A 10,463-nucleotide genomic window follows, 5' to 3' on the forward strand; every position below is an offset into this window, starting at 1 on the left:
GGAGGCTGGTACAATTGCAACATTTAAGAGGCATTTGGATGGGTATATGAATAGGAAGGGTTTGGAGGGATATGGGGCGGGTGCTGGCAGGTGGGACTAGATTGGTTTGGGATATCTGGTCGGCATGGACAGGTTGGACTGAAGGGTATGTTTCCATGCTGTATGACTCAATGACTCTATAACTGCTCTTTGAAGATGCAAAAGAAGTTCAACTAGCCTTGAGGGGCAAACAAGCTCACCTTTCTCACTGTAAAGTAGATCTGATGTCAGCTGTTTGACTGGTTTTATCCTTGGACTATACAAACATTTCTTTCATTTTAAAAAAAAATCATGTGAATTCATCCATGTTACCTGGGAATACTGCCTCTCTAGACCAAGTATATATTGTTTTCTTTACCTGAAAAGAATTGTTTACAAAACTAAATATCCATTTTAGATTTCTTGGATTCTGTAAAACTAACACCATCAGTGATTAAGAGTACAAGTATTCCAGATTGAAGCAGTTAATAAAGGTTGAAGGACAGTGTCTTGAGACCTCTTCTCCATGGAGGGAACATTTGGATTCCATTTTGTGTCTCTGTGTTAGATGCTCAGTTGGGAATAGGATCAGGCTTATCTTCCATGGCTCAGTGGGGCTACCCACTGGGGCTCCATCATGAAACCTGATGAGACACTGACATTGAGTTCAGAATAATGTGAGGGATCTGGTAATATCTGTTATCTGTTAGTTTCATTGTGTCAGAATACAACAGGTAAAAAGGCAGCAGATCAAAGGAAACCGTAAGGTTTAGACAATCTTGAAGTTTCACAGTCTTAACATTTACTTAATTCCTAATTTAATGACATGAAAATATTATTTTGTACTTTACATGGGGTCAAACATACCTCATCTAGGTCTGAATCTTCTTTCTATTTAGGAAAAAAGGGCAAAAAGAAGAAATTATTGAAACATATAATTATATGAAATTGATGAAACCTCAGAAGCTGCAACTTCCCAAAAATACTTCCTTTTTATTAAATGACAGACAGTTCCCCTTTCACAAAAATCAATTAGGATGTCAACTAGAACCGCGCCCCCCCCTTGTATTGATAACTATCACTGAAACAGGAATACTCAAAAGTAGTCAAGACTAACTTTTCCCACAATGTTCTCCAGCATTACAAATAAAACCAGCTATTAATATTGATAGAGAACATCCAGAGAAGCCCTGTTATAATTGAAGTGCTTTATTATCAATCAAAATTAGCAATCTCACCTCTCCAGTCTAAATATTATGGGTTCAATCTCTTCTTCAGATATTTGAAAACACAGAATCTCAGTTCATATGGAAATGCTGAGAGAATGCTACATTGTTGGAGGTTACATTGTAGAGGTAGTATTCTATAATGAAGCCAATTGTGCTTGCTCTGGTAGTTCAGGGGAACTTTAAAAGACATTTCTGAAGAATAGCAGAGATTGTACTCATTCATATCCTAATTCAGACCCCTGTACCTGTTCCACCATTCTTTTCACTCAGGGGTAATCTGTGCCTCCACATTCCATTTCTCATTGTTGTTTATAAGACCTGCTATGCCTAAAATAGTTTACACACTCATTTTCGACTGAATGGCAAGTTCGGTTCTAAGTCACTGATTATATATGAAATGATTTGAAATGTTTCAAGCTTTCCTTTCACTCCACAAAGAAACATTCATTAGTACAATTTTTTTGGGAACATTTCCAAACTGTTTGCAAACATTTTGGAATTATATTCCCAAACATTTTTGTTTTTTGTACATCATTCTCCATCAAGAATCACACGAACAAGAGTAGGCCAATCAGCCCTTGAGCCTGTTCTGCCATCCAAATTGAATATGATTGATCTTGCCTTAATTTTATTTACATGCTTTGTTCTACATAATACTCTTACCCAAATATCTTAGCGATTTCAATTGAGCAACAACTAAAGTCTGAAAACATTTTCTTTCAATCATCATGTTTGGCATCCATCATTCTCCTCCTTAGGGATGTATTAGGATGTTAAGTTGTGACTGTGAAGTTGCATACTAATCAATTACCTTTTAATAGGTGGATGCAGCTTCATGTTGAGCTCACAATGCAACATTGAAATGAACCATGTGATCTACAGCTTCTTAGCACAATAATATGCCCTGAATTTTAACCAAAGTATGTTCCAATAACAACATTGTACTGCCCGGTATCTTAATTTACATCAAACCTGTCGTCCCATAACAGCTGTGCTCATTGACCTATTTTGGCTCCCTATTAGCGAGAGATTTAAATCCTTATCCCCATTTTCAAAACTCTAATGACCTTACCCTACTCCACTGCTTCCCTCATCCCCAATCTGAGTATCTGCAATCCTCCAATTCTTGATTCTTGAGCATTGCTGAATTTATTGCTTCTCTATTAGCAGCCACTTATTTAGCTACCAAAGCCCTATACTCTAGAACTCCCTCACTAAATCTCTTCGCTGCCCTACCTCTTCCTTTAAGTCATTCTTAACATCTACTTCCTGGACTATGCTTTTGATTATTTTTCCAAATATCTCCTTATGTAGTGCTGTGTCAAATCTTGTCAACAGTTCTGTGAAATGAATGTTTACTACATCAATAGCACTACTTAAATATAGGTTGTGGTTTTGATTGGATCGAATTAAAACCCTCACTTTAACTACACCCTCACCACAATCCTATTTCTGATCATTCCATACCTGACTTTGATATCTGCGCCAGTGCTTCTGGATTGTTTTTGCAGCTTGTTCGCTGTCATATTTCTGTTTCTGCTCATTATAACCAACAGAAGTGGTCTGCGTGGACCGGTGATTCCTGGCCAAACCTAGAATGGATTGATTGTTTGTGCTGTCTATCTGTAGGAGAGTAACATTGTTAATGGCCACAGATTATGAGAGCCATTTTTGCAATATCAGTGACGTAGAAAGTTCAGTGTCATGTTTGATGGTGCACACATCTGTGTTTATGTTTTTTGCAAGACAACTCCTCCACAGGAAAAAAACCTGACATTAGATATCTAAAAGCTTTAGAAGATGGTATATCATTTTTATGAAGGCAGACTGCTGTGCAAACCATTACACATCCAGCCTAGTCATTTTCTTTATTCAATGATTGGAAGTAGGCATCGCCAGGTGGGCCAGCATTTATTGGCTATCCCTGGTCACTTTTCCGAAGGTGGTTGTGTCTCTTGAACTTCTTTAGTCCATTTGGTGTATGTAGACCCACAATGCCATTAGATAGGGAGTTCCAGGATTTTGACCCAGTGACCCACTGAAAAAACAGTGATGTCCTTTGAAGTCAGGATGGTGAGTAGCCTAGTGGTGGAAATGTCAGGTGGTGGTATTCCCATATAGCTGTTACTTTTGTCCTTCTAGATGGTAGTGGTCGTAGGTTTGGAAGAGTTGAGAGTGTGATGCTGGAAAAGCACAACAGGTCAGGCAGCATCCGAGGAGCAGGATAATCGACATTTTGGGCATAAGCCCTTCATCAGGAATGAGGCTTGTGAGTAAAGGCGGGGTAGAGAGATAAATGGGAGGGGGTTGAGGTTGGAGGAGAAGGTGGCTGAGAGTGTGAGGTAAATGGAGGTGGGGGTAATGGTGACAGGTTGGAGAGGAGGGTGGAGTGGATAGGTAGGAAGGAAGATGGACAAGTCATGAGGACAGTGCCGAATTAGAAGGTTGGTTCTGGGATAAGGTGGGGGAAGGAGAAATGAGCAAATTGGTGAAATCCACATTAATCCCATGTGATTGGAGGGTCCCAAGGCGGAAGATGAGGTGTTCTTCCTCTAGGCATCGGTTGGTTAGGGTTTGTCGATTGAGGAGGCTCAGCACCTGCGTGTCTTTGGCAGAGTGGGAGGGGGAGTTGAAGTGTTCATCCACGGGGTGGTGGGGTTGTTTTGTGCATGTGTCCCAGAGACGTTCTCTGAAACATTCTGCAAGTAGGCGTCCTGACTCCCCAATGTAGAGGAGAACGCAACGGGAGCAACGGATACAGTAAATGACGTGTGTAAAAGTGCAGGTAAATCTACGATGGATGTGGAGACAGAGGTGAGAGGGGAGGTGTGGGCGCAGGTTTTGCAATTCTTGCAGTGGCAGGGGATGGTGCTGGGAGGGAAGGATGAGTTGGTGGGCAGGCGTGGACCTGATAAAAGAGTCACGGAGGGAATGGTCTTTACAGAACGCAGATAGGGGTGTGGAGGGAAATATATTTCTGATGGTGGAGTCTGTTTGTAGGTGGCAGAAACGGTGGAGGATGATACGATGTATCCAGAGGTTGGGTTGGGGGGGTGGGGGGGTGGAAGGTGAGGACCAGGTTTGGAAGATGCTGTCTAAGGAGCCTTGATAATATTCTGCAGCTCATTTGGGGTAGATGGTACACACTGCTGCTGAGTATTGGTGATGGTGGTGAGAGTGAATGTTTGCTATTGTGGTGCCAATCAAGCAGAGTGCATTTTCTAGACAGGTTCAAGCTTTTCGAGTGTTGGTAGAGCTGCACTCATCTAGGCAAGTGGGAAGTATTCCATCTCACTCTGACTTGAGCCTTGTAGGTAGTTAACAGGTTTTGAGGTAAATTATTCACTACAGGATTCCTAGCCATGGACTTGCTCTTGTAGTAACTTTGCTTCTATCGCTAGTCCAGTTCAGTTTCTGGCCAATGGTAACCTCAGATGCTGAAAGCATAGATTGATGATGGTGATGCCAAGGGGCAATGGTTCGATTCCCTTCTGTTAGAGATGGTCGTTGGTGGCACGCATCCCCACTTCTGACCTTATGGTGGAGGGAAATTTGTTGATGAAGCAGCTGAAGGTGGTTGGGCCTCGGACACTACTCTGAGGAGCTCCATTCTTTTCTTAGTCTCTTTCTCTGTCACTCTCCCTCTGTCTCTCTCTCTCTCCCGTTTTTGTGCATCAGAATTAATGATGCTGAGATTTATGATAACACATGCTGTGAGTTGAGTTACTCCGTGGACATCTTCTACACTTCCATAATTCCAAGCTTATAACACTGATTATACTTCATTGAGCATTGAAAATACTTTGATAATTTTGTCCACTTCAGTCTATCAAATATGCATACCAGCAGAGGGAGGCCTCTAGGAAGAGTAAGAAAGGATCCATGTATCATAGATTTAATTCTAAATTTTAATTATAAATTCAGTTATAATTCTGAATGTTTCTGACTGAATATTTAATTATTTCTGTTTTACCAAATTACATTATTCAAAAATTCTTCATTGGCTGCAAAGCACTTTGGAACAACCTGTGGTCATAAAAAAAGTGATTCTTTTTCTGACTACTATCACGCTCCCACCATCACTGACGGAGTTGCTAATCTCATTCCGATTTACCTCATCAATGTCACTGCAGTGCAGTTTCACTCTCCGATGCTCTTCCAGGTCTGCTTCCAGTTGTGTTATTTTTTCTGTCAGGGAGCGGATTTCCCTCCTGCAGCACATGACAGATCAAATTTTCACCCCTTTCACAGTCAAAGATTAAAATCTAACATTCATTGAGTGATGGAAATCTCAGACCTACTGTATCTCTGGATTACCATTAAGCTAATTCCTTTTACTTGTCAACAGTGGCCCTCGGATGAAGATTATTTCATAATCTTTTTATAAAACTGCAACATCCAGATGTTAGGGGACTTGCTGTTTGGTTTTGTTCCATCATATTTATGAAGTGAGCTGGCTTTGGTCACTGTGTCAGCTGAATTTCTCTAACCATGCTTGCATAGATCATTTTGGTTTAGCACTTCATTAGGAAATAGAAATTGGACGATGATCTAAAAGCACGGTTTAAGTGCACTCAAAACAGGATTAAGCATCTAGGTGAATAAGCGAGATTGTTAGGAACATATGATGGTGGAAACAGTTGGTATTGACTCTTTCAATGGTTTCTTTCAGAAAATAATGTTTTGGAATATAGAATAAATAATTTCAAAATAACAATATATGAATGTGTCACATGATTGAGATAAACCAGTCACTTTGGATCAATGGTTCTCAAAGCTCTCCACTACTGGAGTTTTCCTCACCACATATCTTGGCCTGTTGTAGACTAATTCACAGAGATTGGCTGCTGTCATTAATGCACAACCAGAAGCAGTAGGGAGATGAGAAGAATATTTTTACACATTGAGTTATGATGATCTGCAATACCTAAAGAGCTGGTGAAAGTAGATTTATTAATAACTTTCAAAGGAATTTCTAAACAACTCATGTTATGGAGAAAGAACAGGGAACTGAGGCAAACTGGAATCAAATCTGGTGTGATAAGCCAAACAGCCTCCTTTTATGCTTTATGATTCTACAGATTCCATTATTTTGTATCATGAGACTGTTAAGATAGTAGGATGGATTTTACATTGAACAACTTCTATGTTCCGAAGAGGGGCTTCTGGTTGAATAAACTTAATTATTAGGAATTCATTAATTGGAGACATTGGTGTGGTGATAATGTCACAAAACTAATAATCCAAAACCCCAGTCTAATGTTCTGGAGATATGCAATCAAATCTCACTAGGTGAACATGTGATCACTGCTGATTATTGTAAAGACCTATCAGATTCGCTACCATCTTTTAGGGAAGAAAATTCATCTTCGTTACCTGGTCTACATCTAAGTCCAGATCTACACCAATGTGGGTGACTCTTAATGTTCCTCTGGACTGTTGGGATGAGCGACAAATGTTGCCCTAGCCAGCAGGATTCACATACCCCACAAATGAATTTTTAAAAAATCATAAAGTAGAAGGATCCACTTGTAGTGTTTGAAAGAGTGCACTAACCTGTATTCTTCTGGGGGCTTGTCAGCTTGAGTTTTTCTAAGTTTGTGCAGCTCCTTTTTCATCACTGTCTTTTCCTGAATTACTTGATTTATTTCAGTACTACAGAGCAAACACAGAACTGAGAGTCAGAATGTATAAATGCTTTCCAACATACCCCTATTCATCTTCTTTTGGATAAATTCACCACTTGTATTATATTTAGAGAAAGCTTCCATTTCTAAAGCATGTATCATGGCTTCAGGTTGTCTCAAATTGGCTTGCAGCCAATGAGTTACTTTTTGGAGTGGAGTAATACTATAGGAAACATAGCAGACAATTTGTCCGCAGTAACTCACATTAATATCATTCTGACCAGATGTTTCCTTTAGGTATTGGTTGATGGAAAAATATTACCCAGTATTAACTATATCAGTTATGTTTAATTCTGTGCAGGCGACAAGCTTGAGAAAGGTTTTCATAAGCAGACATAAATAAATACTCAGAAACCATGCAGTTGAATTAGGAGCTGTATATTCATATGGTTTTACTCTTTAAGTGAATGTTAGATTGAGTAAAGATTAGATTTATTTCTATCATTCGTTGACTTCCTCGGCTATTTCAGTTAGGACATGTGGAGAATTCCCGTTCTCTTATCTCTGAATAGAACCATGGAATCTTTTACATCTGATGCACCAGATAGGGTGAATGGAATCTTGATTTAATGCCTCATCTGAAAAAAATGGGGTCTTTGATAGTACAACATTCATAAGTAATATTGGGATTGTCACAACCCAAATATTGTTCTCAGGTCTGTGGTGTGGACTCCAGGTTCCCTTTTTCCACAATACTCACTTCCTGGCGGCCAGCTCTTTCTGCAGATGACTGCGATCCTCCTTCAGCTTTTTTACTAGTTCACGGAGATGGCTATACTCCTGTTGTTGTTTGACCTGCTGCTGCTCTTGTTGCTGCACTTGATCCAGAGCAAATCCAGCCTGCATGTGCTTCTGTTCAATACCCCTGCTATTCGTCCTGGATTGTGAGCTGGCTCGCTCCTGATCATCAGCTTTCTGGGAAATTCAAGAAAGTAGCAGTATGACTGGCAGATAGCACTTTCTACCAGTAACACACTGATCCTTTAAACCCACTTAATGTCCCTGAAGCCTTAGCCAAGCTACTCTCACCTTCTCCAACTCCAGAAGCCTTCTCACCAGCCTCTGTTTGCTCCACTCACTATAACCTAAAAGAGAACAGGTACAAAGAGAGAGAAATAGTTTCTGATGTGTGACATCTATAACAAACATTTACAGGACTAAAGAGCAGACAAACATAGGAATTAGTAGCTGGAGTAGACAATTCAGCCCTTCCAGTCCACTCCATCATTTAACATGATCATGATTGATCTTATCCTGGTCCCAGCTCCACAAAGGAATGTCAAAAAACATATGAATGCATTCAATATTGAATATTGCAAATTTCAATTTGATACAGTACAATGTATAATAGTTACAGCTGTACTGAGCTCTGGTACTGAGTCAAAAAGGTTTAAATTATGAAGATGATTAGTCATCCATCAAAATCTATTTTTTAAAGAGTCCTAGATTGTTCAGTCTTTCCTGATTATTATAGGTTGTTCCTTCTGGTATCATCTCTGTAACACTTGGGACTATTTTCTTCAGAAAAGAGAGGACTGAGACATGACATCACTGGGGCTCTTTCAAATTTGATATAGGGGAGAAGGTTCCATGTGGAGAGAAGACTGAATAAGGGCTTTTAATATTAAGACTAATTTATCTATTCAGAAATTTTGGAGGTTCTTTACTGAAAGAGTGGTTAGAATATGATACTCTATGACGCATAGTCTGGTTGATGCAAATTGTATGGATGGAATTAAGGGTATCTACATATTTACATAAGGAAGGAAGAAATAGGGAAATGTACTTTGGTTGAAATAATGTAGAATAGGTGGGGGCTCCTGTAGAGCATAAGCATTGATATTGATGAGTTGTACTCAATGGTCTGTTTCTGTGCTGTAAGTTCTACGAAAGGTTTCTATTTTCTCCTGTGGGATATCTAGAACAAAGGGACCTAACTACAAAATTAGAACTAGGCCATTCAAGTATGATGTCTAGAAACATCACTTCACACAAAGGGTAACTGAAAATTTGGAAGAAATGTTAACACTAGAGGTTAACAATAAAATAAAAATTGCCGGGTTCTTGTTAAGCAAGGGCACTTTGGGTTATGGAACCAAAGTAAGTAGACAGAGTTATAATCTGACTGAATGGGAAAGCAGACTTGAAAGCCTATTCCTGTTTAACAAGAACAAAATCTGCACAACAGTGTGCAGCATGGCTGAGTCAACATGGACAGCACAAGTGAAGGAAGGAAGCTCGCTGTAACTGAACTTGGTGAAAGTGAGGACTGCAGATGCTGGAGATTAGAGTCAAGAGTGTGGTGTTGGAAAAGCACAGTAGGTCAGGCAGCATCTGAGGAGCAGGAGAATCAATGTTTTGGGCAAAAGCCCTTCAACAGGGCTGTACTGAAGTAATTGAACTTGACAAGTTTAGAGAACATCATTCACACCATCTGAAGCAATGAACCAGAGGGTTAAACAGGAATTGAGAGCTCATTTAGTGGAGGGTGGGTGTTGCAATAAAATGTTGCACAATGCCTACCTTGGGCTGTGCTGGTTGCAAAAGAGCTGTGGAATGCTTTATCCAGGTCACCCTTCAAGGCTTTATTCTCCTCTTGGAGGTGTTTAAGGCTTTTGGATAATCTGAGGATGGTTGAGTTGAGCACTTTCTGTTGTTTCTGTGATTCTCTGCTGTCTGGTATTGACCTACAAATTAACAAGAAACAAACAATCAAAGTGTCACAATGTGCAATTATGTTTCCTACTTGTTTCCACCTTCCTCCTTCCTTGGGAATAGTAGCCTATTCTATGACTGCCAGACAAAGATGGATATAAATGATTTCAGAGTTTTATTTGAGCATTGAGTTCATTAAGTAAACTTCACCAATGTTCCTTCTTCAATAAGCATCATATAAAATATGTTGCAGTGGTCACTTGTATATGTGTGCTGTGCATAAAACAGTTCTTCTGTTTGCCTCCATAAAAACAGTTTCTGCCCTTTGAAGCTTAATTCAAACATCATGAAACACTTTGAGATATCCAAAAAGACAAAATAAGGCTTAGGGTGTAGGTTTGCTCGCTGAGCTGTAGGTTTGATATCCAGACATTTCATTACCTGGCTAGGTAACATCATCAGTGGTGACCTCCAAGTGAAGCGAAGCTGTTGTCTCCTGCTTTCTATTTATATGTTTGTCCTGAATGGGGTTCCTGGTGATGTCATTTCCTGTTCATTTTCTGAAGGGTTGATAGATGGTATCTAGATCTGTGTGTTTGTTTATGGCGTTGTGGTTGGAGTGCCAGGCCTATAGGAATTCTCTGGCATGTCTTTGCTTAGCCTGTCCCAGGATAGATGTGTTGTCCCAGTCGAAATGGTGGTTTTTTAAATCCGTGTGTAATGCTACGAGGGAGAGAGGGTCTGTCTTTTTGTGGCTAGCTGGTGTTCGTGTATCCTGGTGGTTAACTTTTTTCCTGTTTGTCCTATGTAGTGTTTGTGGCAGTCCTTGCATGGAACTTTGTAGATGACGTTGGTTTTGTCCATGGGATGTACT

The 10,463-nt window shown here is 40.0% G+C and overlaps 1 protein-coding gene across 6 annotated transcripts in view; it reads right to left on the reverse strand.

The window, feature by feature from the left end:
* The window catches only part of iqce (IQ motif containing E), a 65,023-nt gene that overhangs the window by 19,883 nt on the left and 34,677 nt on the right, over window positions 1-10,463 (reverse strand). For 3 of the 6 annotated variants that reach the window (XR_006314803.1, XM_043711807.1, XM_043711806.1), the window contains exons 12-18: window positions 9,458-9,621; window positions 7,964-8,019; window positions 7,635-7,849; window positions 6,804-6,902; window positions 5,362-5,458; window positions 2,715-2,870; window positions 886-909 (exon numbers count right to left, since the gene is read on the reverse strand). Coding sequence is in view for 5 of the 6 variants with exons in the window: in XM_043711807.1 (XP_043567742.1) it covers window positions 886-909; window positions 2,715-2,870; window positions 5,362-5,458; window positions 6,804-6,902; window positions 7,635-7,849; window positions 7,964-8,019; window positions 9,458-9,621 (811 nt within the window). In the remaining variant the exon portion in view is untranslated. Of the gene's footprint in view, window positions 1-112; window positions 674-885; window positions 910-2,714; window positions 2,871-5,361; window positions 5,459-6,803; window positions 6,903-7,634; window positions 7,850-7,963; window positions 8,020-9,457; window positions 9,622-10,463 lie in introns of those variants that run through there. The other 3 variants (XM_043711809.1, XM_043711810.1, XM_043711808.1) reach the window with 3 other exon arrangements.

This window comes from Chiloscyllium plagiosum, chromosome 21, assembly GCF_004010195.1.
Source record: "Chiloscyllium plagiosum isolate BGI_BamShark_2017 chromosome 21, ASM401019v2, whole genome shotgun sequence".
Classification (NCBI taxonomy): domain Eukaryota; kingdom Metazoa; phylum Chordata; class Chondrichthyes; order Orectolobiformes; family Hemiscylliidae; genus Chiloscyllium; species Chiloscyllium plagiosum.